General features: G+C 50.2%; 2 protein-coding genes across 2 annotated transcripts in view; both read left to right on the forward strand.

Annotated features, from left to right (window-relative positions):
* Positions 1-1,168: 1,168 nt before the first annotated feature.
* RFLNB (refilin B) lies at positions 1,169-7,520 on the forward strand. The gene is made up of 3 exons (XM_054287216.1): positions 1,169-1,372; positions 2,702-2,811; positions 4,876-7,520. Exons 1-3 carry the CDS (start codon positions 1,169-1,171, stop codon positions 5,204-5,206), a joined length of 645 nt encoding a protein of 214 aa, XP_054143191.1. The 3' UTR covers positions 5,207-7,520.
* A 15,051-nt stretch (positions 7,521-22,571) lies between these two features.
* The window catches only part of RPH3AL (rabphilin 3A like (without C2 domains)), a 28,971-nt gene continuing 24,416 nt past the window's right edge, over positions 22,572-27,126 (forward strand). Inside the window, exons 1-3 of the mRNA XM_054287044.1 lie at positions 22,572-22,662; positions 24,437-24,580; positions 26,882-27,011. Of these exons, the coding sequence (XP_054143019.1) occupies positions 22,586-22,662; positions 24,437-24,580; positions 26,882-27,011 (351 nt within the window). The 5' untranslated portion in view covers positions 22,572-22,585. The remainder of the gene's footprint in view (positions 22,663-24,436; positions 24,581-26,881; positions 27,012-27,126) is intronic.

Here is a 27,126-nt window from a genome sequence, read left to right on the forward strand (position 1 = left end):
ATGCTTGGGATTGGGGAGGGAGAAGGAGCAGCCTGGAGGGAGAACTTGGGGGGTTCAACCAGCTGCCAAAATCCCTGTTCTTGGGGAAAGCACCACTGGAGGTGGGGGCAGCCCAGCAGGATCTGGCAGCTCTTTCAGTGCTCCCCAAAATCCGTGCTGGCAGCACATTGGGATGGTGCACTGTGGGTTGGAGCAGGATGTGTGGAGGGCAGCTCATCGGGCACGGTTCCGCAGAATCCCAGAATCATTTAGGTTGGAAAAGAGCTCCGGGATCATCGAGTCCAACCCGGGAGCCATCCCCACCTTGTCAGCCCCACCACAGCACTGAGGCCGGTCTGTCCTTACCCAGGGACGGTGACTCCGCCACCGCCACCTTCCACTGGCAAATTCCGAGCGAGGGGATGGGAGTGGGGTCACCAGGAGCGCAGGGACTGCGCGAAAACGGCGAGCACCGGCAGGACGGGGACAGCCCGGGGAACGGGGACACCGGTGGGATACAGGGACACGGGTGGGACACGGGTGGGACACAGGGACACCGGTGGGATAAAGGGACATGGATGGGACATAGGGAGACGGGTGGGACACAGGGACACCAGTGGGATAAAGGGACATGGATGGGACATAGGGAGACGGGTGGGACACAGGGACACCAGTGGGATATAGAGACACGGGTGGAACATAGGGACACGGGTGGGATACAGACACACGGGTGGGACACGGGTGGGACACGGGGATACGGGTGGGGTACAGAGACACGGGTGGGACACGGGGACACGGGTGAGACACAGGGACACGGGTGGGACATGGCTGGGACACAGAGGCACGGGTAGGACACGGGGATACGGGTGGGGTACAGAGACACGGGTGGGACACGGGTTAAACACAGGGACACGGGTGGGACACGGGTGGGACACGGGTGGGGTACGGAGACACGGGTGGGACACGGGTTAAACACAGGGACACGGGTGGGACACGGGTGGGGTACGGAGACACGGGTGGGACACGGGTGGGACCCAGGGACACCGGTGGGACCCGGGGCTCGCCCCGCCCCCGTGTGGCCCCTCCCCGGGCCGCCCCGCCCCGCCCGCCGCCGCCGCCCGGGCGCAGGCGGCGCAGGGAGCGCAGCGCGGGCAGGGGCCGGGCCGGGGCAGGCGGCGGCGGCTCGGCCATGGTGGGGCGGCTCAGCCTGCGGGAGGTGCCCGACCTCCCGGACATGAGGAAGCGGGGCGACTCCGGCCTCGACAGCCCCGACTCCGGGCTGCCGCCCAGCCCCGGCCCGGCCCCGCCGCCTTGGCTGCTCTCGTCGGGCAGCCCCGACCGCGCCGCCGCCAACGGGCTCCCGGAGCCCGAGCCGCCCGCGCCCTCCGCCGCGGTGAGTACCGGCCCCCCCCGCTCTGCCCGCACCCTCCGGGACCGGCAGCCCCGCTCCCCGGTGCCCCCGGTGCCGCCGCGGCAGGTGCGGGGTCCCGGCGGGGCCGCTGCCCTCCGGAGCTCCCCGCGCTGCTCCGCGCATCCCGCGGGGAAGGAGGGAGGAACCGGGTCTGGCCGCCCTGGGATGGGCTGGAAGAACCGCACGCTGTTTTTCTCCGTTTTAACCGAGCTCTCCGGCCGCTGTGGTGTCCCAGAACGGGTTTGCACCGGGAGGGAAGGGTCCCGCCGGGAAGCGGGGTGGCCGGGGCTTTTCACAAAGCTCTGGCTGCAAGGGAAGCTCCTGTCCCTCCTGGCATCGCAGCAGGTCTTTGGAAATCCCTGTGGAAAGTGAGCTCCCGTTATTCCCGAGTGACCCGGAGCAGTAACTTTATCGTGCATAAAGTGCGGTTTCAGTTAATTTGCTTTTTCACCACATAGTTTTTGGATGTTGAGCTGCTGGTGCAAATACTTTGGAAACTGCAGATTTAGAGGGAAAAATCCGTTTTCTACAGGGTTGCTGCTGTGGAATTGGAAAAGGCCGTAGGAGGGAAAGATGCTCACAGCCCCCCAGCCCCTCGATAGCGAGCACACGTGCAGAGGTGGCTCCAGAAGCACACGCGGGTTGGGTTCCATCCTCCAGGGCTGCTTTGGTTTCCTCGGGCTGTGGGATTCAGTGTCAGCTCGTGGTGCTGGGTGTCAGAGCAGCACAGGGACAGGCAGTGAATCACCCACCCCTCGGCGGGAATGAGTTAATCCTTCCCGACACTTGGTGTGTGAATTAGGTTGGATTTAATGCCTTCAAACAGGAGCCAGGGCGTAGCTGTGGAGCAGGGAGGTGGCTCATGGTGAGGTGCCCTGTGGTAATTTCCTCTGTGGTCTGTCCGTGGGGGTATGGGGTGAATTCAGCAAGGAGGGAACCCTCAGCCACCAAAAAATGTTGGTTATAACTTGATTGTGGGTTCATGCAGGGAACAGACCACACTGCACAGAGGGGTTGCAGTCCTCTCTCATTTCCCAGAGTGGCTCCTCTGCATTAAGCTGCTGAAGTTGGGACCTTGGCTTCAAAAAATGCTCCTGGCCACCTCTAGGATGCTTTAGACCAGTGTGGAGTCAGGCCTAAGGGATGCACCTGTAGCGCATCTTGGTGCAGCAGATCCTCCTACACGTAAATGTGAACCTCGACATCTCCCTACCAAGGGATAAATAAATCTGTTTCCCTGAGAATGTGCTGCATTGTAACATAAATGTGCCACAGGATGGTAACATGAAACATTTTGCATTTCTTTTGCAGAGTTCCGTGTTCTCCCCCAGCCCCATTCTCTCCAGCTGCCCTCCAAGATTGTGTCCTTTATCCTTTGGTGAAGGAGTTGAGTTTGACCCTTTACCAGCCAAGGAAATAAGGTAAATATTGTCTTACAGTCATCTCCTTTGGAGGGAGTTAGAGGAGTTAGCCTGTAAAGGAGCAGTTAGGCCTTATCAGTGCCTGTGAGTCAAGTTAATTTATTTGCAGAGCCATTGTTCACTGCAGCTGTACATTCCTGGACCTGGACATGTGTACAGGCTAAAGGAGTGTTCAGCCTCTTTTAATCCCACCCATATGGTTGTTTGGTTGGTTATTTTTCCAGGAAGACTTTCTTACATTTTACTCTCCTACTTTTCCTTCCTTGCACTGCTCCAAAACGTTGCCCTTGAGCTGATTAACCAGAAGGCAATCATGAGGGAAGACCTTCAAAGATCTTTCTAGGGCTGTTTCATTAAGGGAAAGAAATGTTGCTCTTTCAACCTCCTGGTTTTATAATAAGCACTTTCTATCTTAACAGCTGTGGCTGGTTGTGTGAACTGAAAGAAATGTTAACATTCAGAGGAGTGTATAATTCTTTTTTTTTTTTTTTAATGCAGTGCATCACTTCACAGCCTGTGAATTATTCCTTTGAACACCATGATTTGCAGTAATGAGAAAAGAAGGCTCCCAGTTGATGACTGTGCAATTAGAGGAAGGCTGATAAAATCAAATGGAAGCCTAATGCAGGGGAGGGTAGGGCGAATTATGTCCTGGTGTGGGGAAGGAGCTGTGCTGTGGCTGGAATTGGAGGCAGTTAACTCCTTTGTTAGTGGAAAAGCCAACTGAGTTGTCTCAGTGTGAAGGAGATTAAAACTTTGTTTTGCAACCCAGGCACAGAGGGTTTGGGTGTGCAATCTGGAGTGTTTTCCTGCCAGCTGAACCTTGAGGAGTTTGTCTTCAGAGAGTGCCCCGTGCCAGGGGTGATAGCAGAGCGCTCCTGGGTGATTCCTGGCAGAGAAAAGCTGAGGAGATAACGTGTGCTTCCCAGCCCAGAGGAATTGGGATGTTTGTGTGCCAAGCCTAAATGTGGATCAAGGCCTCTGGGTTTGGGAATTTGCAGGAGGTTTGTACATTCAGAGCTCAGGGCTGAGAGGAAGTTTTGGTAGTGCTGGCAGCTGGGCTAGGCGGTGATAATCCTGGGAATGCTGCTAACATAAGGCTCTTTTCTCATCCTGTGAATGTGTAAGACACCAGCAGATGGTTCTGTGTGAGGTGGGATGAGGAGCCACTCCAGTACCTGACAGCTCCTCTTCCCAAAAACCCATGAGCAGAGCTCACAAATCCCCTGCAGCAACCCATCCTCAGCCCTGCTTCATCCACCTCAGATATCTCATCAGTCATGCTGATGCCAGAATACACTCCTGCAGATATGAAACCTTGTCCTTTAATTGTAAAAGTAAAGAATCCCTGGCCTGAGACTACACAGAGTTATTTCTATGGATGAGGTCAACAGTGTTTAAAGGTTGTGTTTCTGTGACTGGAGCTTGTCTCCAACAGAAGTGATCTCCTAGCTACCAGCTACAATTGCACTGCTGTAGTTAGTAATTCTAATTATATTAATTATCTAATTAGTAATTCTAATTATATTAGAATTATTTCTTCCTTCCTGTAATTGCTCTTTGTGCCCCTCAGTTTGGGAAGGACGTTGAGAAGCTTGATTGTCCAGAGGAGGCAACGAGGCTGGTGAGGGGCTTGAAACACAAACCCAATGAGGAACAACTGAGGGAGCTGGGGGTGTTCAGCCTGGAGAAAAGGAGACTCAGTGGTGACCTTATCACTCTCTACAACTCCCTGAAAAGTGGTTGCAGTCAGGTGGGGTTGGTCTCTTTCTCCAAGCAGCAGCTGACAGAACGAAAGGATATTGTCTCAAGCTGCACCAAGGGAAATATAAGTTGGATATTAGGAAAAAGTTTTTTACAGAAAGGGTGATAAAATATTGGAATGAGGTGCCCAGGGAGGTGGTGGAGTCACCATCCCTTGATGTGTTTAAAACAAGACTGGACGTGGCACTTGGTTTAGCTGAGGTGTTGGAGCTGGGTTGGACTCGATAATCGTAAAGATCTCTTTCAACCCAATGATTTTACCTGATTATTCCATGATAAACCTGGGCTTTTCTGTCACAGGTACACCTCCTCGGTGAGGTACGACTCGGAGAAGCACTTCATCGCCGACGTGTACCTGCCCGTGGGGCTGAGCGTGGCCTCGTGCAGCCAGACCATCGTCTGCGTGCCCAACTGCTCGTGGCGCAGCTACAAGGCCGAGGTGCGCTTCGAGCCGCGCCACAGGCCCCGCCGCTTCACCAGCACCACCATCATCTACCCCAAGCACGCCAAGACTGTCTACACCACCACGCTGGACTACAACTGCCGCAAGGCCACGCGCAGGTTCCTCTCCAGCGTGGAGCTGGAGACCTCGGAGTGCCTCAGCGCCGAGTGCGGCCTGGACGGCTGCTGACCGCGGCCTGCACGGCTGCTGAGGGCGGCCGCCCCTCTCGCTCCCATCCGCCCCTCACAAACTGTGCTGACTCCACTTGCTAAAAGCAGGCACAGACCCTCTCTCTCAGCTCTTAATTCCTGCTTTTAAGCCTCACGGCGGCCCGAGCGTGGTTTTCTGTGGGAAAGTAACTTAGCGCGAGGGGCTTGGCTCTTCGCCTCCCGAAAGCCGCGGGTTCCCTCCCCTTCCCCGCTGTAATCAGGTGAAAATAACAACGGGAAGTGATTTCCCCCAGAGGAAAAGGTGGCAGGTAAGGAGGAGTGTGGGGTAGTGGTTGGTAGGTGGAGATCCATTTGGTGCTTTGGTGATGTGCAGAAAGGGCAGTTCGCTCTCTTGCAGAGGATCCACCACATTGTGTAGTCACACATATTGCTGTCAGCCATTTCAGTTTAGGTCGTGTTTTCTCCAGAAGAACCATCCCCTGGAAATTGCTGGGAAAGGCTAACAGAAAAAAACCCAGAACGCTGCTTTTAACACATAGAAAAATGTTAACGTGGCATTCACATTTTGTGTGAAGGTGTAAATTGGGACGAAAAGGAGTTCTGAGCAAAGCGGGGGACGAACTGCTTCTGCACCTCCAGGCAGCAGAGACAGGATTGTGTGATTCCAGTTCTTAGGGTGATGAGGAGCCCGTGTTCTGTGTGACACACAAGTGTTTCTGTGCCTGCAGCAGGGCTTGTAACAGACAATACCAGGCCAGAAATTATCCCTGTGCTGTTGGATCTTGGTGATGTGGAGGTAGAAAACCACAAGTGCCTTGTTTTTGCCCACACAAGCTGCATGCACTAAAGGAGCTGTAAACCAAAGCAAGATTCAGATAAAGTGCTGGACAGAGAGACCCAGAATGGCCAAGGAGGTGCTGGATTGGGTGTGAGACACTGTTGTGGTGGGGTTGGGAAGAGGTAAAAGTAGCAAGGGACAAGCAGGTTTGTGGTGCATAACAAAATCCACAGCTGCAACTCTGCTTCCCAGCTGAGCTTGTCATGGCATAAATCTGTGTCCTGGGGATTGGGGATGTCACTGGGATGAGGCAGCCTCTGCCTGTCTGCAGGCTGCTGAAAAACCTCTCCTGAGTGTGTGATGAGTTTGGGGACCAAAGGGAATAGCTTCAGATACTATGAAAGTCTGTCTGGCTGTTACGTGCGTTCGTTTATCGTGTGCCTTGATGAAAATAAGACAGAGAGGTTTCCTTGTTTTCCCAGATTTTTTTTTTTCCTGTGTTGACAGAGCGTAGTGTGGAGAGCATCTGCTTTGGGGAGCGTGGGTTGTGCTGGTTTTTTGTGTGGTGTAGTCTCTCAGAAACACCTGATAGACCTGTCTGAGCTGGACACCCACGTGTTCCAAAACTCCCCCGAGGTGTGGGTGTGCAACACCAGTCCTGGAGCAGCTTTTAGAGAGGACTTGGCAATGCGCAGCCCCAGGGGTGAGTTTTGTCAGTGGCAGCCTCGGGAGGCTGTTCTTGAGCTGTGCTTAATGTGTGTTTGTGCAAGTGTGATGGATGGTGTGGAAGTGAATCCCTGGGAACTGAAAGGAGTCGGGAGATGAAGAGTGCAGCAGGAAGGAAACCTTGAGTTTGTATGGTTTGGGGGTTTTTTTATTGTTGTTGGAGTCTTTTTACTTATTTATTAGCTCAGCAAAGAACATCCTTCACCTTTGTTACTTGCCTCAGAGAGGCAGCTCCCAAAACAATCCCAGGATGAGAGAGGACACGGCCGGGCAGGCAGCGCTCTGGAGTTCAGAGCAGCGTGGCTTCACTCTTAAACACTTTGGTCTCAGGCTGCAAGAGTGGGGAGATGTGTCTTAAACAGATGATGCAATTGTGCCCTAAGTGTGCCCCAGGATGTGCTGGTGGTGTAACAGGAGGCCCAGCTCACCCCACAGCCCGTGGGGTTTCACACTCTGCTCGCTGGGTTGCTCCATCCCTCGCTCCCCGCAGCTCGCTCCTGCTGCTGCTGGGCACAGGATTGTGGAAGAACACAGACCCTGCATTGCTCCCACGAATGCTCTCCCAAGGAATCCACTTGGAGCACATCTAAGAGGAGGTTGTTTTAAGTTGTAGCCGTTAGCTGTTCCTAGTTAGAAGCGAAATAACCCACAAAATGCCCCTCACGCTCCGGTTTTAGGGTAAAGCACCTGATTTTTATAAAGCAAGCAAACTTAATGTGTACCTCTTAAGGATATTTTAATTGGTAGAGATACCTTTTAAATTATTTATGTTCCAACATTTGCAAAGCTCTGATTAGCTCTGTGCAAGTGTTCTGGTGTCTGTGATGTTTCCCACCCTCTCCTTCTGATTTTCAATTTGTCTTTTACTTTATTGGTAATAAATGATCTGAAAACCATCCTGCAGGGAAGTCTCTTTATTTCTCATTCAAAGCTTTTCAGTGTTTATTGTGGTAGTTACTTAGAAATAAATGCATAATATTTCCTGCCAATGCCAGCTCCCCTCCTTTCTCTTCTATTTTTGTTTGCATATTCTAGGAGGGTGTTTCCTATATAAAACTTTCTATATTAAAAACCAAACCAACACCAAATGTTGTGGATTTGTCAGTTTAGTAAGACATTGAAAAAGTTCTTTAAAGACAGCTGAAAATCCTCTCCTTAATGTGTTTGAATTGTTCATCTGGTATAGCTTTATTTTTAAAGAGAGTTTCTGGTATGAATTTCAGCATATCCTACAAGTGAAGAACTAATCCCTTTCAAATATAACATGTATTTAACCAGGCAGGAATTTATTTTTAAAATGTAGATGCTCAAATGCTGCATTAGTAAACACAGCATAAATATAAGATTAGAGTGTGTTATGCATTAAACTTTATAAAACCAAAAGAGATGATTATAAGCTATTGTGTTGAGAGAAATGCTCTGGTGGTTTTCTGGATGCTTAATCTGTTCTTTTAACCTTTCCACATTTTGCAGGCGTGCTGATTTTGTTAGTGACTCTGGCAGAGCAGGAATGGATGTAATTGAACATCAGTTAATTAATTCCTAATGGGATTTTTTGCTTACTTTTTTATTGTTCATCTGGTTATGTGCTTGTGGAAGCTCTAGAGTTGCATGTAATGACATTATTGGGGTCTGGGGAGCCGTGGAGCTGCTGCAAAGCTGCTGCTTCCAGCAAAAGGCTCTGAGAGCTTTTGGGTATCCTGGAGTTTTGAGGTATTAAGCAGGAGAAAAGCCACTTATAAACATCAATTCTGTACAAAAGGGTCGATTTTAAAAGCCATTAAGAAAAAATTTGAGAAGTCAGCACAGCGTCTTTCAGGGGAGTTCGGGGAGACTTTCAGATGTCACCTAACTTTCAAATACTTCTGCACTGAGGGCTGGGCTGTTCTCCTTAAGTATTGTCATGACACTCTGTATGAAAAACATTATTTTACTATAAAAATTTGAAGTTGGGGAGTACAAGGCTGTTCCATGTGATTTTTAAATCGTTGGCCCAATGAACTTCTAATTAGCGTTAGAAGGAAGCCCTCTTGTTCTGGATGTGCTGTTTCAGAATGTGCTTCTCCAGAATGTCACATCTGAGGGTCTGGGATAATGAATTTTTATTACAAAAATAAAGCAACAATTGGATCAAAAGCCAGGAGGTGAGGGCTGGATTCCCATCCTGACTTTGCAGCTCGCTCAGTTTCAAGGAAGGTAAGTTCATGTGCCTGGAAATCATTTCAGCCTCTAAACAAGGTGTCTGATCCTTCATCTGCTCACAAATCTGCAGTGTACAACGTGAATGCCTGGAAAGTTTAGCAGTGTTATTTGTAAATAAACCAACAGCGATAATTAGCACAAGCAGTGTGGAAAGGAGCACTTCTAATTGTTGATGCAGTCTGAGTTGCAGCCATATTTTACCAGGTTGGTTTCTTTTGTAAAATATAAATGTCCTTTTCTCCACGCAGACATTGAGGAACAGCTGTTAGGATACAGAAATTATTGGGATTTTGGGTGACACCCCTGGTGCAGCTCAGAGGCTCCTTCAGCATTCAGTTCACAGCAATCCCTCAATCAGCATTCGGGCACAGCAATTTTTGCTCTTCCAGATAATCACTGCAGGAATCTCCTTTACCTGCTGCTGCTGCCATGGAGGGGTGGGGAATTCCTGGCAGCTGGGAAGTGCTCCTGGATGTACAATTCATACCTTTTCCTCCTGTTCACCCTGTAAACCTGCAGCCTTTCCCTCTCTGCCTGGGGATCCTCCAGAACCCCATCCCAGCGGAGGCTTTGGCTCAGCTGAGCACTGAGACCTTCCCCTGCCCCAGCAGAACCCAAAATGCTGCCAGCTGGTGCTACAGCCTCGTTTATTTTTGCATCCTCCTCATTCCCCTGTGCAGAGCTTTGGGCTGAGTCAGGGTTCCTCCCAGGAGCTGGGATTTGAAGCACTGGAGGGGAGTGAGCCCGCTGCTTTCTGCTTTTGTGGCGCTGTTCTGCTGTTGGAATGATAAATGCTGTTAGCAAAAAGGTGAGTGTTGCCTCTGAACTTCCCTGATTATTTCATAAAACAAAAAGAAAATGAGGCAATGGCTTGCTGTGCCTTAATAAAACCCCAAATCTACGGGAAAAGTAGTAATGGGCCAAAAATCTTATTTTTAAGTAGGAAATAGATATTTTTCCGATTGGCCAGCATAGGGATTGTCACACCTGTAAAAATGTATTTATTGAAGCTGTTAATGCATTCATAGCACTTCTGCACTGACATCAAGTTCACTGTGTTTGCCTGACTCAGTTTTAGCAGGAAATTGTTCTGACTTGTTGGGGATTTTTTTTTAAGCTGCCATTTATTAATACAGTGAGCCATATGATTTTATTTTTTTAATAGTACAATTTCTGGAAACTTTCAGGCACTTCTTCTGTACTAAGACAGTGGAAATGAATGGAATTATTCCTTTACACAGGAAATTTTTGGGAATTACCCTTTCTATAGTTTTACCAACCATTCACCCCCACTGTTAGATCAGTACTGTAACCCAGAGCAAGGGTGAATATTTAAATATCCCCTAAATATGAACAGCATCCCAAATCCCGGGCAGTTCATGGAATTCTCAACTCCCTGGCAGGTGCCTTCTGCCTCCTACTGCTTACTCGGTGTAGTTACATGTGCTCCATCTCTGGGATCAATTTGTAGCCAGAGAGGAAAATCTGTGTATAAACAGGGGGCAGGAGAATGTTTTAAATCACCACGAGTGATTCCCTGGGAAAAGCAGATTTTTCTCACCTGCCCTGGTGCTGGCAGTGGTGGCACTCCTGCGTGGTGGCTTCTTCCTCCCTGGTGGCTTCGTGCCCGCTGCTGGAGGGGGTCCCGGCTCCCTCCTCCTCCTCCTGCCCGCATCCCTCTGCTGCCCAAGAGCCCTGGAATGGCCTGGAGGGAGCAGGGGGAGGAAATTCAGCAGCCCCAGCGTGGCCTCCCTCCTGCCTGTGACCCCTCTGCAGCTTCCTCCCCTCCGAGCCTTCCCCCCCATCTCCCTTCAGCCCTTCCCCTCCTCTTCCTCACCTTGTCCCTTCCCCTCTCCTCCCTCCATGCCAGCGCCTTCCCTCTCTCCCGGCAGCTCTGCAGGGCAGGGTGACACAGGGACAAGCCTGGACTCGCCTTTTTGTCACCAGGAGCAGCTCCCTGCCCCTTGTCCACTCTGTGAGCAGGTGCTGGGCTGTGCCTGTCCCTTGTCCCTTGTCTTCCCTTGTCCTTGTCCCTTTTCCCTGTCCCAGCCCCGAGGTGCTGCAGGATTGGCAGGGGAAGCACCAAACCCCAAATCATCCTATCCCTTTGTGTGAGCAGGTGCTGGGCTGTGCCTGTCCCTTGTCTCTTGTCCCCTGTCTTCCCTTGTCCCCTGTCCCTTGTCCTTGTCCCAGCCCCGAGGTGCTGCAGGATTGGCAGGGGAAGCACCGAACCCCAAATTACCCCATCCCTTCACACACCTCAGCCCTGTAAATCAGGGTGCTGAGGGAAACTCATCTTTCCCTTCCTTCCTCTCCCCATTTCCCCTCCTCTTGCCCAGTTTGCCTTTTCCCTTCCCTCCCTCTCCACCTTTACTCCCACCAGAGTAGTGCAAGCTCAGTTTCTGGGGCAGCAGCATCTCTCTGAGGTTTTTGGGGCTGCTGCAGCCCTGCACTTGCTGCTGGAGTTTGGTGGGAAGAGCTGTGAGACCCTGGCAGACTCCAGAGGTGAAAATCCTTCCTCACAACTCCAGGAACAGCTGCTGAAGCCATGCTCCTCTTACAGGTCCTCTCCAGGTGGTTTAATCCTTTTTGGGTGCTTTTTCCTCCTCCTCCCTTCCTCTTTTCTCCTGATGTGTTCAGAGGTGACACTGGGACAGGAGGTGGCATCAGGCTCCTGCTCCCACCGATGCTCTCATGCCCAATGTTGTTGCTGGACAGCAGCCAGAAGGTCCCCAGAGCTGCCTGTGGATAAAAGGGACAGTGACACAGGGCAGAAGAGAAGGAAAACGGCAGCAGCAGTGATGGAGTGTAAATAATTCATCCATACCAGTGTGGTATTTTTGGCAGGGGATTACTTGTTGCTAATGACAAGTGCTGGTTGTTGTTAATTTTATTATGATAAAACCTGACTCGCCAGCCAAAATTAGAGCCCAGTGGGAGCTGCTGGCCTGAGCTGCCTGTAAAGAAAATCATCTTCTGACAGCTTTTCCCTGGATGCCAGGACAGGTAGGAGCAGCTTTCTCTTGCTGATCTGCCCCTCCTGCTGCTGCAGGGCTGGCAGCTGGGGTGCCCCAGCAGCAGATTGGGTTATCCTGGAAGGGCAAAATCCCCAGGCAAACCCTGCTGCCCTTTTTGACTTTGAACACAACTACACTGAGAAATTTCTCTAAATTTCCCAGGGTATTCCCAAATGTGCATCATTTTCCTGTGCCACAGAGGCACAGAATTTGTGTATGGATGTACCAAGGAAGCCTTGTGAAATGATCTTGTGGGAGCTGCAGCTCAGTGTGAACAAGGAAAGGAGAATCAGACCACAGCCTTGCCATGCAAGCAAAATGTGGATCAGAATTGGGAATTTTTCTTTAAAACAGGTTAAAAAATAAGCAGATTTTGCTGTGAAACATCAGTATTCTTCCAGCATTTGCTTTGTCTTGTACACCCTTGAGCAGGTGTGCTCTGTAAACAAGACCTTTTTGGTTCAGATTAGGGACAGAACCGTTGACATTTTATTCAGGAGAGGTAATTAGAGGGACGAACACAAATTGAATCAGAGGATTGCAATCAGAGCAACAGCTTGGAGAAAAGCCCTGGACTTGTTGCTGTGAATTGTGAAGCAGCTGAGCTGAGCTGGGGCAGTCAGGCAGGAGGGGAAGCAGTGCCAGACAGCTCCTTGCTCCAGTTTTCCTGGAAAATTGCTGGAAATAATTCTCCTGGAAAATTCAGAAATAAAGATCCAGCCAGTCTGACCTGCTGGTGTTCACCAGCCCGGTGTCCAAACTGGGAATCCTGGAGCATTCCAGGATTCTCCCAGCTTGGACCATTCTAAAGCTGCTTTTAAACACCCGTGGTTCCTCTGCAGGACCAAGTTTAACCTCTCCAAAAATCTGCTGCTCCTTCTTTGCCATTCCTTGAGGAGCATCCCAGCCTGAAGTGACACAGGAGAAGAGAAGGGATCAGCTGAGGGCAGGCACGGTGCCACTGTCAGCAGCACTGGGAGCCTGCAGGAGGAGGTTGTTATCCCTCATTGTCCTTGTCACGGGGATATTTAAAATCTCTGGCAGCTGTGATCTGGTGAATAATTCAGCAAAACCCATCATTGATAAAAGAGAGACTTTGAAGGGTTCTTTGGGTGGAGCTGGAAGTGCCTGGCTTCTGAGAAACGAGTCTATTAAAAATTGACTCCGTGCTATCAAAGATAAAACCTTGTATTTAGCCTTTAAAATTTTTTAATGTAACATCATATTTATTCTCTGTGGCACTCAGCTGCCAAGGCCCAGCCTTGCACACTCTGGAGCAACTGTGGGGATCCTGACAAGAAAAATTCAACAGCAGGATGGATGCAGGCTCTGAGATGTGTGTCATTTCCCTGCCAGCACAGCTGGTTAAATAAGGTAATTTATCTTCTTCCTGAAGTTGGCTGAACCGTGTGTTTAATTTATTTATATTATTGACTGTGTGGAAGAACTACCCTGGTGCGAAATGTCATCGTCAAGTGTTTTCTTCCACGGAGCTGCAGGCTCTGTGCTCATGCAAAATGCTCCCTCTGATGTATTTTTCAACAGTTGCCTGAACCAAAAAGAAAAATATCTGCTTAGACTTGAGCTTGATTCAGGGGCAAGGTGGGTGAGGGTCCCTGAGCTGACCCTGGTGGATGTAGAGGTGAGAGGTTTTGCAGAAGCTCCAGATTTGTCAAGAGACAGCCCTGAAAAGGCAATAGAAACACAATTTATTTTCCTTTTCTTTCTCTTTTTCCTCCCTCATTTCCCCCCCATCCCTTCCTGTCACATGGCAAATTTACTCACAGCATCAAGTGGACATTTAGACAGTGAGGAGCCCAAATTCCTGTGTTCTGGTGCAAAGCAATAATTGTGTTCCTGTGATCTGCTGCTGACTCACCACAGGATCCCAGGCTGTCCCTCCACAAACCCAAATTTTGCTGCTATTACCAGCACATGTCTGTAATTGGGATTGCTCAGGACGTTTGGGTCCTTCAGTTTTAAAAGGTCTGAGCCCCCCATGCTTGTCCCAGGCCTGGAAGGTGCCTTGTTCTGTTCTAAAGATCCCTTTTTGTAGGGGTTGGGTTTTTGTTTCTTTCTTGTGTGGATTTTGGGTTGGTTTGGTTTTTGGGGTTTTTTTCCTTCCTCCTTTTTCTGGTTGTTGGAGGGTTTGTTCTGTTTGTGTGGGTTTGTGGTTTGTTTGGTTGGGTAGCTTTGTTTGTTTTGTTTCTGTTTTGGGTGGGGTTTTTGTTGTTATTGTTTGGGGAAACTTTTTGTTTGGTCTTTTTCAGGGTTTGTTTCGGTACCACCTTTCCTTGTTTATGGTTGGGTGCATTTTTCCCATGGGTTCTTTCTCTGTTTTGGGATGCACATCTGGCAGTGCCCAGAGCCCAGAAAAGGTTCTGGGGCACATCTGGCTGTGCCCATATTCCCCTTAGCCTCACCTGGATCACATCTGGCAGTGCCAACAGCCCTGTTCTGCTGCTGGTGAACATCTGGCAGTGCCTGGAGCCTCCCACAGGTCCTGGGGCACATCTGGCTGTGCCCACATCCATCCAGATCCTCCCTATCCACATCTGGCCGTGCCCACATCCCTTCAGGCGCTCCCTATCCACATCTGTCTGCAGCCACATCCCCTCCAGACCCTCCCAGGTGATATCTGGCTGTGCCCACATCCCTCCAGCTTTTCCCAATGCACATCTGGTGGTGCCCACATCCCCTCCAGCCTTTCCCAACACACATCTGGCAGTACCCACATCCCCTCCAGCCTCTCCCAGGTCACATCTGGCTGTGCCCACATCCCTCCAGGTCCTCCCTCTCCACATCTCGCTGTACCCACATCCCTCCAGCCTCTCCCAGGTCACATCTGGCTGTGCCCACATCCCTCCATCTTTTCCCAGCACACATCTGGCAGTGCCCACACCCCCTCCAGCCTCTCCCAGCCCATGTGGCGGTGCCGGGGCCGCTCGGTGGCCGCTCCGGACACCAGCAGGGGACGCGCGGAGGGCGGGCGGGGGCGGGCGCAGGTGCGGCTCCGTTTCCGCCTCGTCCCGCCGGGGCAGCGGCTCCGGGAGCGGCCGCCGGTGAGGCCGGAGCGCAGGTGGGTGCAGGGGGAGCGGCTCAGCCCGGCTTAACTCGGCTCGGCCCAACTCGGCTCGATTTGGGCGGAGTTTGAGCCGGGTTTCAGTGCCCGGCACCGGGAGGAACAGCGGCTTGCACGGGGTTTGTGGGTTTGGGAATGGGAACAGCTTGGAGGGGCTCAGAGCCGGGGGAGATGTCCCTGAAAGGCTCCGGGAGCAGCTGGGACCTGGCCGGGATGTGTCCTGTGAGCCTGGGCTGGGGCTGGGCTCGGCGAGCTCCGCAGGTGTCTTCCCACCCCCGGCCCTCCTGGGAATTCGGGTGGGATTGGGCTCTGAAGGGAATTAACTGCGAGTGGTAAAGACGTGCAGGGAAATGAGTAAAAAGTGAAAGAGATGTATGGAAAAGTCAGCAGCGCGTCCTGCTTTGGGGAGGTGGGAGAAGCCACCCGTGGGAGGGTGCATTGTCCTGGGTTTTAGGTGATATCACACCAATGGTGCGATAGAGAAGAAGGTGAGTGAGTAGAAGTCTGTTTTTAAGCTGATGGGAATTTTGAAGTTTTTTCCTTCTCAGAAGAAGTTAGGCTTTCTGTTTTGAGTAAATGTCGGTTGTTATGGGGAATAAGCTGATTAGGAAGGAGGTTCTGGCTGTGCTTGTGATGGTGGTAGGGGTGTTCTTGAGACTGTTAGAACTGGGAATAGGGTAGGGGTGGAGAGGGTTATTAAGGTTGGACGTGCAGGTGCTGTGCCCACCCTCGGGGTTTTTGGGGTGCTGCAGGTTGGCTCAGGTGCTCTCCAGCACCTGGTCAAAGTCCATGGCTTTCCTTCTGCTCATAGCAACGATGTCAGGGTGATAAAAGCCTCACAGTGGCCGCCTTTGTGGTGTTCAAAGGGTGCCTAAAACCAGTTTCATACCTTAAAGATGCCGAGAAAAGCTGTTCCATCCCCCAGATGTGCCAGCAGGCTTGGAGGACAGGGAGTTTTTGGGAAGGCCTGGCTGCTCAGCAGAGTTTCTCCAAAGCCACGAGCTGTTCTTTTCCTGGTTCACTGGAGTTTACCCTTGGAACAGCCTGGCATGAATGAGGCTCCTCTTCTGCACAGATTCCTGGACAAAGCTGGGCTGTGCTCAGCGCTTCCCTCTGTCCCATTCTTTCTAAGAAACCTGATGCTCCTGGGAGGTGCCACACTGCCAGCCTCCAGCCTGAGCTTTTTAGCATATCAGAACAGTGAAATGAGTTTCTCTAATTGGCCATTTAGATGCTAATTTGCTTCTCCCATGCCAGATCAACCTGCCCCCAATGCGAGTCAGAAAGAGCCTGCTGTCTTCATGAATTATTCACTTTGCATAAGGCACCTGCCTGGCTGGGGATCAGGAGGAAATGGGTCCAAAGTCTGATAAATAAAGATACACCTTGGCAGGTGCAACAGTGCTGGCTTTCCTCCCCGGCATCAAGGGGTGCTGGGGCACCTGGAGGCTGCTTTGCTTTGGCAAAACCTGTTTGGTGGGTTTTTTTTGGTTTTTTGGTTTTTGTTTTGGTGGGTTTGGGGGGTTTTTTGGGGTTTGTTTTTGGTTTTTTTGTGCAGCTCACCATATCTCAGGTAGCCACACTACCAAGTGCCTCTTGTTAATAAAGAATTGTTGGTGCTGGATGTCAGCTTTCCTGTCGAGCTGATTTTATCTTCCCTCTCACAGGACTGGCATGGACCTCCAGGGCATTGTATTTTAAAAACTCTTTATAAACTGCATCTTAAAAAAGCAGTTTGGCTTCTTGTTGCTGCTGCTGTGATTGGGAACAGCTGTGGTGGAGAGGAAACTCCTTGGTTTTCCCCCCAAACCTCATCTTCACCCACTTCTTTACCAGCTTGGCCCTTCACCATGAGGACACCTCTGAGCTGGTGTTTGGTTTGTGCTGGGCCAGCCAGAATGAGGATCTGCATGAGGTTGTCCCCATTTTGCTGGCACTGATGCTGCTTCGATGGAGCTTTCATGGGTAAAGTCTGATTGGGCCCTTAAGTAGTTGTGCCCAAGCTTGGCAAAGCTTTGTGGTGTTTATTTGGGCAGTGTTTTGGCCCAAGCTGCAGGTCAGGTCTGATCCCATTAAATACCTGTGCCAGCTCTGATCCCATTGCATTCCCTGTGCCAGCTCTGATCCTGTTGGATTCCCTCTGTCAGCTGTGATCCTGTTGGATTCCCTGTGTCAGCTCTGATCCCATTAGATCCCTGTGTTATCTCTGATCCCTGGATTCCCTGTGTCTCCTGTCTCTCCATCTGCTGCTGGGGGTTTTTAAGGAATGCCAAAACGCTGCTCCTCAGCCATGCCCAGGTGTGTCTCTGCCTCAGAGAGCTGCTGGGGATCTCTTGGCTCTGTTTAACCCTTATAAAATAATTTTCCAGCATTTATTGGTGCCCACAGCAGGCTCCTGATGAACTGCTGGATGTGGGTGTGAATGAGCAGCTCAGAGTGCTTCAGGTGTGAGAAGAACTTCTCAAAAACCCTGATTCAGCCTTGCTCTGGCTCCCAAGCCAACTTTGCCTTTCCTACAGCCCCGAGAGTTCCTTTAGCTCCTCAAACCAGCTCTGAAATTCAGCTGGGGGCCTTTAAAGCACAGGGCAAGAGTGGTGGCTGCAGCAATAACCTCCCTGCTGGTGGGCTGGGTTAACCTTATCAATCCCTGCCCCTCATTTGTGTCATGGCAACACCAGCAAACACTCCTGGGTTGCCAAGGTTTCCCTGGGATAATGGGGTCTGGCTGCAGAGCAGGAGGTGATTTCACTGGGAAAAATGTGCATTATGTGACTGGCTTTTTGCAAATATTAACATGGATATTATATGGGTTGTGTTAGGAAGTTATGCTGTGTTAATCCTTTTCGGTAGTGTGTTAAATATAGTTTTAGGTTATAACAAAATGTTAAAATAGAAGCTGTGTGATGTAAGATACTTTTCTAACCAGTTCAAGGAATGGATAAGATAATAAAGAAATTCTTCAAACAGACATAACAGCAAGAAGACACTAAAATCCCAAAGAGAAAAATTATTACCTCCTTATTGAGAAGAACCAAACTCCTACCTCCTTTCAGACTCCACAGAGCCAAATCATAATTTACAAGATGAAGGGGGAAGAGTTGACATTAAACAAAAAACTCCCTAGTTTATAAACAATGTTTACATAATATATAAAATATATGAATATACAACAAACCATTACTTAAAAAAGTCAATTCTTTATTAGCAGACATGCTTTTTTGAAGAAAACATCCAAACATTCATAATTCTTTACTTTTTTATTGTCCTTCATTGTCCTAACTCTGATTGTCCAAATTCTTATTGCTGTAATTTTAATTACTATTTTTATACTACAGTATAAAAATATAGTATAATATATACATGTGGTATATAAATGTACTATAAAATATAGTAATATATAAAAAATCCTAAAAATATACTATAATATACTATAAAAATACCTAAAATATAGTAAAATATAATATATACATATAGTATATACACATACTATATGTGTATACTATATATACTTTTAAAATTTTAACACAAGTAATTAGCATTTTTCACAACACGGATTTCTTGGAAAACCTGGGAATCCTGGAGGAGGTGATGCCCTGGGAGCAGGTGAGGTAATTACACAGCTTGGGAATTGGGAGCTTGGCTCCAGCCAACTGCTTCATTTTGATTTTTGTAAAATGAAATATTTTAAAAAAAAGTAGTCTAATTAATTTGCTATGAAAACAAATTAATCTAGACACGAGCTGTTCAGCTGAAGTAGGCAGGCAAATGGAAGCTGACTGGAGGCCTCCTCGTGGGTCTGTGTAGGATTTTTTTGTTTTTGCAGGGCTCTGAGGAGTTGATGCTTCGTGGGCCCAGGTGCAGGAGGGCTGGGGCAGGCTGTGCTGTCATTGCATGAGGAGGTTTTTGTGCCATGTCAGTAAAACCCTTCGGTTTTTGTTGAAGTTCAAACTTTTGTTGAAGTTCAACTTTGGTGAAGTCAAGATGTCAGAGGTGGAGGAGGTGGGAAGGGTTTTGATGCTGGAAAAGCAAGCTGGTAAATTTGGGACAGGGAAATGTTGAGGGTGTTAAACAGAGCTGCAGGCTGGGTCAGGCAGGGCATGATCCAGGGATGCCTGCAGGCTGGGAGGGTGTTCTGGGGAAGGATTGCTGTGTTGTGCTGTTATATTCTGTTATATTCCTGTTATATTCTTCCTTAAGCACCTGTTCTTGCAGCTGGTGAGGTGGCAGGTACGACCTGCTCTGTCTGTGCTGTTATTGAGGTAAAATTCATCATGCTCATGTTGATGTTCTGCTGAAAAAACCTGGGTTCTTTCTCAGGAATTCTTTGAAGAGCAGCATATCCAAGGGCTGTGTCTGCCTGCCTCTGCTTCCCTCGCTGGAAGGTTCCTCCCTCCCTGATTGAAATCATGTTCTGGTTTCTGGTTGCCAGAGTACAACTCTTATCACGGAGACAGAGCCACAGCAGAGCTGCAGGCAGGGATGTGCTCAGCTCTGCATCCTCCTGGAAGCCCCTGGCCCCACAGGAAGGGGCAGACCTGCAGGGCACTGCTGTGCCAAGGGCAGCCAGGTGGACCCAGATTTAATGAGGTTTTGTCTCACATGACTTCCTCCATCACAGGAAAGGAATGAGCAGGTGGAGTGGCTTTAAAGCAGGTCACAGAACATTGATAAGAGTTCCCTCTTTTAAATCTGAATTTAGGTAAAAAGCAAAGCCTGGAGTAGTGGGAGGTTTTTCTGTACCACAAAGGGCTCGTGCTTTGCTGTCACCCTGTGAGCAGGGCCAGGAGCTGTGGGTTTCTCTTGCTCTCTCACCAGTAGAGAAGAGGAGAACAGGGAGGGGATGGCTTGGAGTATTTTTGAGAGAAAATGCAAGACTGCAGGAGGGGGATATTTCACCACAGCCCATGGAAGCGACTCCCCAGGCTGGCGTGGTTTTGCTATCTGGGTGTTTCTGATTTCCCTGCACTTCTCGTCCTGTACTGAGATAAGAGAGAAGATGCTCCACGCCTTCCACTCCTCTGGCATCATTCCCACACCCATGAGAGACAATCCTTTCCCTCCAGCCCTGCTTTTCCCCCTGCAGCCCCATTCCTGTTTCCTTCCTCGAGCTGTGTCCCCACCAGGCTTTTTCCAGAGGCAAAAGTGGAAAACCAGCAATTCCCATCAGAGGAGATGGCACATCCTGTAAATATTTCAGGGAATAATCTCTCTGAAGACTCTTTTGGGGATCTAGTGGCTCTTTAGGCTGTGTTTTGTTTGCCTTTTCTCTTTGCAGATGCTGCTCAGGGAAGGGGGAGGACAGGGAGCTTGTGCTGAGTAACAAGAGGCAGAGGACCATGACATTGCTTGTTTTTGTTCAGTCAGGCTGAGCAAAGCTCACTGTGCTCTGAGGCTGGAGAATGCCTTTAAGCCTCTCCTGAGAGAAATGCTCGGCTCATGTGCTGTGTTCTGACTCGCCTCCAGCTCTGGTGGAGCAGATAAAGCTCAGCTGAGGAGGGGCAGATGCTTCCAGCACAGCTTCCCACCCTGAGAGCTGCTGGCAAAGCCAACTCCTCTGCCCTGGCTCTGCTCTGGGGCTCATCTCCAGCTCCAGACCCCCACAGGCACCTCCACACCCTGCATGGACAGAGTGTGGGCTGTGCTGTTCTTCAGGTGTTCACGAGTGGGAGGGAGGAATTCATGGTGCAGCTGAGGAGTAATTTAATATATGCATTTGTGTGGGGGGCTACATATGCATATAATCCTGTAACCACACATCACAGGCTTGGGAAATCGCTGGAGAATCCCAGGTCAGCTATTCTGTGTGCAATTGTAGCTTTTCTCTGCTTTCTAACTCAGGCCCGAGGGTGGGAGCTTCTGTGTTCTGGTGCTGTTCATGCCTGATTGCTCCCCTGGGTGTGAGCACTGTGGGATGGCAGTGGGGAAGGTGTTCTTGGTGTTCTCTGCTGGCTGGAGATTGTCAGGAAGATTAAAAGAGCAGGAGGTGTCCTGGGGCTGGATGGAAATGCAAACCCAGCGTGTGGCACTGAGCAGGGTGGGGAGAGCAGCAGTGCCAGGGTTCAAGGGTTTCTTCTTTTCAAAAGCCATCACTTTGACTAATTTAAAAAAATCCTGTGTGACATTTCTGTCCTTCCTGCCTCAGCCCTGCTTCCTGCAGCTTTCCCATCTCCCCCATCTCCTCAGACTCTGCTGAGCCTTCACCTTTCTTTACACACATTTCCCCTTGCACTGAAAGAAATCTCTGTGGAATTTCCCCTTTTCCCTCCTGCCTGCTGCAAGCACTGCATTTTCAGGCTCTCCCCATAAACTGGGATAGCCAGAGAGAGGAGGGAACTGCTCCATTTTGGCTCTGGGGGCTGAGGTGGAGTTAGGCAGGAGGGAGCTGGCAGTTCTCTGGTGTTTCTGTGCTGTGTGAGCTCAGCACAGCAGGCAGGGTTTGATGTGCACAAGCTCTGTGTGAGGGGGCCAAGGCCACCAGGCACAGCACCCAGAGCTCAGTGTGGCAGCAGCAGATAGCAGGGGTGGCTGCAGCACTGCTGGGGAGAGTGAGGCTGGAAAAAGCAGAGTTTGCTTGGGAACTCCAGCTCGGCTGGCAGGTGATACACCTGGCCTGCCATTGGGTCTGATTCCTGCTTGCCAACCAGCATTAAACACCTTATCTCTGCCCAGCAGGTGTGGTTTCAAAGCTGGCAAGTGTCTGTGCTGGGGACAAGCATTAATACCTGGGAATTTATGCATTAGGGCTTGTGAGGCACTCGCTCTGCTGGAGAGCAAATCCAGCTGGTTAAAAGCTCAGTACATCAAGCCTAGTTCAGCATCCATTGAAATCCTTGGGCTGTGCCTGTCCCTTGGTGCTTTCCACTCATCTGAGCTGCTGGTGGGACTCAGAACTGCTCAGCTGCAGAGTCTCTTTGGGGGATGCTTCTCCCATGAGCATCTGGAAGTTGAATTTTGCTGCTGATCAGTTCTTGCTGCCTTTCCTGATCAGTTCAGAGGAATTTTCACTGAGCACTGGTGTGACCATGCAGGAGATCTGCTGCAAGAGGTGCTGTCTTGAGCATCAGAGGATGCAAACAGGCTGCTATTGTAGGCTGGAGTTATAAATATCAGGCTATTATGGAGGCAGTTTTAATGAAGGAAACGACTTGCCACTATTCATGCTGATTGTTGCGTGGGTTTTTGTTTGTTACCCCATTAAGAGGTTAAAAAAAAGGCAACTGTAGCTTCTTTGTGTCCTTTGGAGTGGCTTTCTCTGTCAGAACTGCAGTGCTGGGGCTCTGGAGGTGGGGAGGCAGGGGTTATTTTTACAGACAATGCTTTTCTCTAGTTTGAAATGAAAAATCAGGACTGACAAAGAGTGTCTGGCTTTTTTTTTTTTTTTTTTTTTTTCAGAGTATACCATAAAATCTAAACATCCAGCCTTGCCTTCAAGGTATCTGAAAGTATTTATTAGCTTCTATTTTATGAGGGTGATGGGATGTTTTTATCACTGTCTGTGGGTGAGAGTCTGGCTGCTCCCAGTGTGTGTGGTGCTGGCAGATCAGCTCTGTTTGCTTCTTCCAGGTGTGACTCCTGCCAGCCCAGGCTGGGGCCATGGCTGACATGATTTTTGGCAGTGGTTCGGGCCCCTGGGTTTGCCCCAACGACCGGCAGCTGGCCCTGAGAGCCAAGTGAGTCCTTTTCCCTTTCCCCTTTTCCTTTCCCCTTTTCCTTTTCCCTTTTCCCTTTTCCCTTTCCCCCCTCAGCTCTGCCCTCACAGCTTTCCTGCTGTCTCTGGTCTCTTGGCCTCATCCTGCACCCTTGCAGTCCATCCCACAGCCTTCCCTTGGGTGAAAGGAAGGGTTAAAGCACCCTAAATATAATTGATGGCATCCCCCAGCTGCCAGCACCTTTTTGTTTTAGGAATTTGTCATTAGTTCTCGTTTTCCCCCGAAGTTAAAATTACAGCACAACCTAAGGACTGAAAGGATGGGGATGAGTCAGGGCTCTAGAAGTGCATTTTTCTTGGGTGTTTTCATTCCCTGACAGCTGGGACTGTGCCACCTCTGCTTTTTCCTGAACCGCTGGGCTCAGCTGCTGCTGCAGAGTGTTAGAAAATAGGGGAACACCCCATGGTTTGAAGGGGCTGCCTGGCTGAGCACCCCATTGCCTCCTCCCCTGCCCGCAGAAACCTTCAGCAAGGCAGTGGTGCCCAGCAGTGCATCCTCCTTGCAGCCATAAGTGTATCCAGTGACCTCCAAACCCCTCCTGGATGGTAATTAATTAATTGAGCTGTGAAAGCTCCTGCCTGTTGCCAAGTGAGCCAAGGAGAGGCATCAGCTGCTGCATGGGAGGCACAGGGGGTTTGCTGGAGTCCTCGTGTGAACCTGGGCCAGACCAAGGGAGGATGGTGCCAAATTTGTATTTCTAGGCATGCCCAGAGGTTTGTGTGCTTGAACTGAGGGCGTGAGGGATGTGGGAGCCCCTGTGTCTGGCAGTTTGCTCTTGGCATTTGTGGTGCCTGGCACCAGCATCCATCCCTGTGAGGGGATCCCCAGGACAGGCAGCCCCAGGGTGCTGCTGCTGCTGCTTTATGGACAGACAGGAACAGGGGCTCAGAAAAACACAAACTGGAGCAGAAAGGGAGGGCAGGGAGAGGCAGCACAGCACTCAGTGCTGCTGTGGAAATGAGCTCAATGAGAGGACCTTTGGGATTTAGGCATGGAACAGACATCCCTGATGGGAGGCTGCCGTGGGTCTGCGTGCCTGGGCTGTGGGGCAGGAAAGATGGAACAGGAAAGCCTTAGAAAGATGATTGCCTGGCAAAAGATTTTGAGAATATAGAAACTGATGGAAATAAAGAAATGAGATTTTGAGAATATAGAAACAAGATGGAAATGAAAGCAAGCTTTGAGATACCTTAGTTACTGAACAACTGGAAATCAATGGCATGGCCAGCTGAAGGTAATCCCCTTTTGCAGAAACAACACCCTCTGCTTGCAGACAGGTCCAAGGGGCAGAGCAGACCTCACTGGCTTGGCAGAAGGGGTCCAAAGAGGAGTTTTTAGGGTTTAAAATGTAGCACAGTATGGTAATGTAATGATTCTTATAGGCTGTATGTAAATGCTGTAGGATTTGTATCTTGTATTAGATTGGTTAGTGAAAATTAGAATATTTAGCACAGAAGAATATTTATGGTATTGGAACGGGAACCTCGCTCTCTCATTTTCTCTTTCCCACACCCTTGCCTTTTCTCTCTTTACCTCTCTCTCCCTCTTTGGGGCCTGCTCTGAGCTGGCAGCTCCCAGCAGTGCCCTGCACTTGGCCCTTTGCAATAAACCCCAATTTCCACCACCTGCCTCCAGATTTCTCTGCTCTCCATCCATCCCAACCATCCTCCAGGGCAGGGCCGGGGCTTTGTGCTTCCTTCCCCAGCTGAGTGCTGCCCTCCACGCCCTCCCACAGGCTCCAGACGGGCTGGTCAGTGCACACATTCCAGACTGAGAAGCAGAGGAAGATGCAGGCTCTGAGCCCCCAGGAGCTTGAGCTCATCCTGGGAGTGATCCGCAAGGCAGAGCAGCTGGACGTGGCGGAGCAGCAGCGCGTTGGGTACGGCCACGTTCCTGTCCCCTTTCCCTCCCTTCCATCCCCAGAAAAGCTCAGCCCAGGCAGGAGTGCCTCTCCCAGCTGTCTGAGCTCAGCCTCCATCCCTCACAGCATCCCTTAGGTCAGTGATTTTCCCCTCCTGTGACGGTATTCACAGGGGTTCTTGGATTGGGAAAGAGAGGAAAATCTGACTCCATGTTTCAGAAGGCTTGATTTATTATTTTATTATATGTATTACATTAAAACTATACTAAAAGAACAGAAGAAAAGGTTTCATCAGAAGGCTTAGCTAAGAATAGAAAAGAAAAGAATGATAACAAAGCTTCTGTCTCGGACAGAGGGTCTGAGCCAACTGACTGTGATTGCCCATTAATTACAAACAAACCAACATGAGCCAATCATAGATGCACTTGTTGCATTTCACAGCAGCAGATAACCATTGTTTACATTTTGTTCCTGAGGCCTCTCAGCTTCTCAGGAGGAAAAATCCTAGGGAAAGGATTTTTCATGAAAAGATGTCTGTGACACCCTCCCAAGCTGCTTGTTTGGAGGTGATGACTGCTGGGGAGGGCATCGTGTTTTCCTTCTTACTGAAGTCTTTTCATGCTTTCTTTGAGCCTTGGGGGCTGCTGAGGGTGCAGCCCTGACACATGGGAAATGCAGGTGGTGCTGGGTGAGGCAGGGGCTGTGGGGGAGGCTGGGCAGTGCCCAGGGCATGGATGGCTCAGGATCACTGCTGGCAGTGCAATCAGGCTTTTCCTTGTCCTCGCCAGGCCCCTGGGATTTTGCCTGGAGCAGAGAATGAGTTTATGTTCTAGTTGGCTGAGCCCTCTGGATGGGGTTTGCTAGCTTGAATTATTTAATTTACAGGCATCCTTTTGCTGCTGCAGGTTCCCATTTGCTCTCAGTCCTGCTGGAGGCCTGGCCTGAGCTCTGTGTGTGATCATCCTGCCTTCAGAGGCAGAGAGCTGGGCAGCCCTGCAGCATTTCCCAGCAGTGTTTGTGTTCATGAGACACAAATCCCAGGGACCCCCAGCCCCTGTCCAGCAGGCCCTGCTTCCCTGTGCTCGTTAGTGAGGGCTAATGAGGAGTGGCAGTGATGTTTTTGTTATAAATGGGAGCCCCCAGCAGCAGCCAGTGACCGTGAGGGCCTGCCTGCTCCTGTGTGCTTGCTGCTGGAGCTGCAGCAAGTGCTCCCCTCGCAGCTCCTGCGGTCAGGCATCCTCTGAAATGCCTTTTGTTCACTCCCAGGAGCTCTTTTGTGCCGGAGTCCAAGTCGAGGATCATAAATCCACTAATGATGGCTCTCTCTGGCTGTGCAGCCTGACCTCCCCACCACGGCAGCACCTCTTTCAAACAGCCCTCACCTTGCTCTCCTGGTGGATGGGACATTAGCACTAATGAGAGTGGGATTCATGGATGGCGGGATCACTGCCTCCTGCTGCTGGTGCTGATGAATGGCCTGGCTGCTGCAGATGGCCTGAGGGTTGCCAAGCAGTGATCTCATGGCAGAGCAGCCTTGCTCTGCATGCTCCCCACACCCTGCATCCTCATTGCCTGTCCCGCCTCCCTGCCCTCTCCCAGCCCTGCTGCTGCAGACATTGAGCATGCATATGTGCTTCTTGTCTTCCAAATGGGCTCTGGGAGGTAGAAGGGAGCAGTCACTGCCATTCCTGTGCCACAGCCAGGCTCATTTTGGTCTGATGGCTTCAGTCTGGCTCATTTTGGCCTTCAGCCTGGCCTTCCTGCTTCTAATGGGATGTCAGTGCCTGCCCTGCTGCTTTCAGAGATGGGAAATGGAGAGGGCTTGGCAGGTTTAGCTCCTTTGCCCCTTTTCCAGTGCTTTTTGACTTGCCCTGGTGTGAGGGCAAGATAATGTACAAAACTTAAACATTCACAGAAATAGAGATGTGCTATTTTGATGTCCCCACTTAAGTATACTGTGTAAAGATCTTCTCCAGCTACATTGAAATATAAGATTTCAAGACCCATATACAAGCCTTGGGTGCTGTAGAATACTATAGATCATATTGGCTCCCCTTGGGAAGGCATGCAAAAAATTTCATTCAGGTAGCAATATTTTTACTGCTGTTTTTTAGATTAGAAGTGTTCCTGTATTTTTTCAACTAGTTCAATTCATTCAAATTTAGATTTCTTCACAAGAAATAATAACTTTAAACCATGGCAAACTTTTCTGAAACGTTCCTTTTAGCATGCCAAATGTCAATAATAAAGGAAATAAATGGGTATGGGCTGGGAGCTTTCCCTGCAGTGCTGTGACCGTGCTGTGCCTCCTGCCCGCAGGCGCCTGGTGGAGAGGCTGGAGAACATGAGGAGGAACGCCATGGGGAATGGCCTCTCGCAGTGCCTGCTCTGTGGGGAGATGCTGGGGCTGCTGGGCAGCTCCTCTGTCTTCTGCCAGGACTGCAAAAAGGTGGGTTTGGTCACACGAGCCTGTCCCTGGCAGCAGGAATCTCCAGGAAACACCAGCAGGCCCTTGGAGAGCTCTGCAGGGTGATTTTGTTCTCATTGTTGCTGTCAGACCATTG

This window comes from Melozone crissalis, unplaced genomic scaffold (assembly GCF_028551555.1).
Source record: "Melozone crissalis strain CALT ecotype California unplaced genomic scaffold, PUWL_Pcris_2 ptg000057l_1, whole genome shotgun sequence".
In the NCBI taxonomy this organism is placed as follows: Eukaryota; Metazoa; Chordata; class Aves; order Passeriformes; family Passerellidae; genus Melozone; species Melozone crissalis.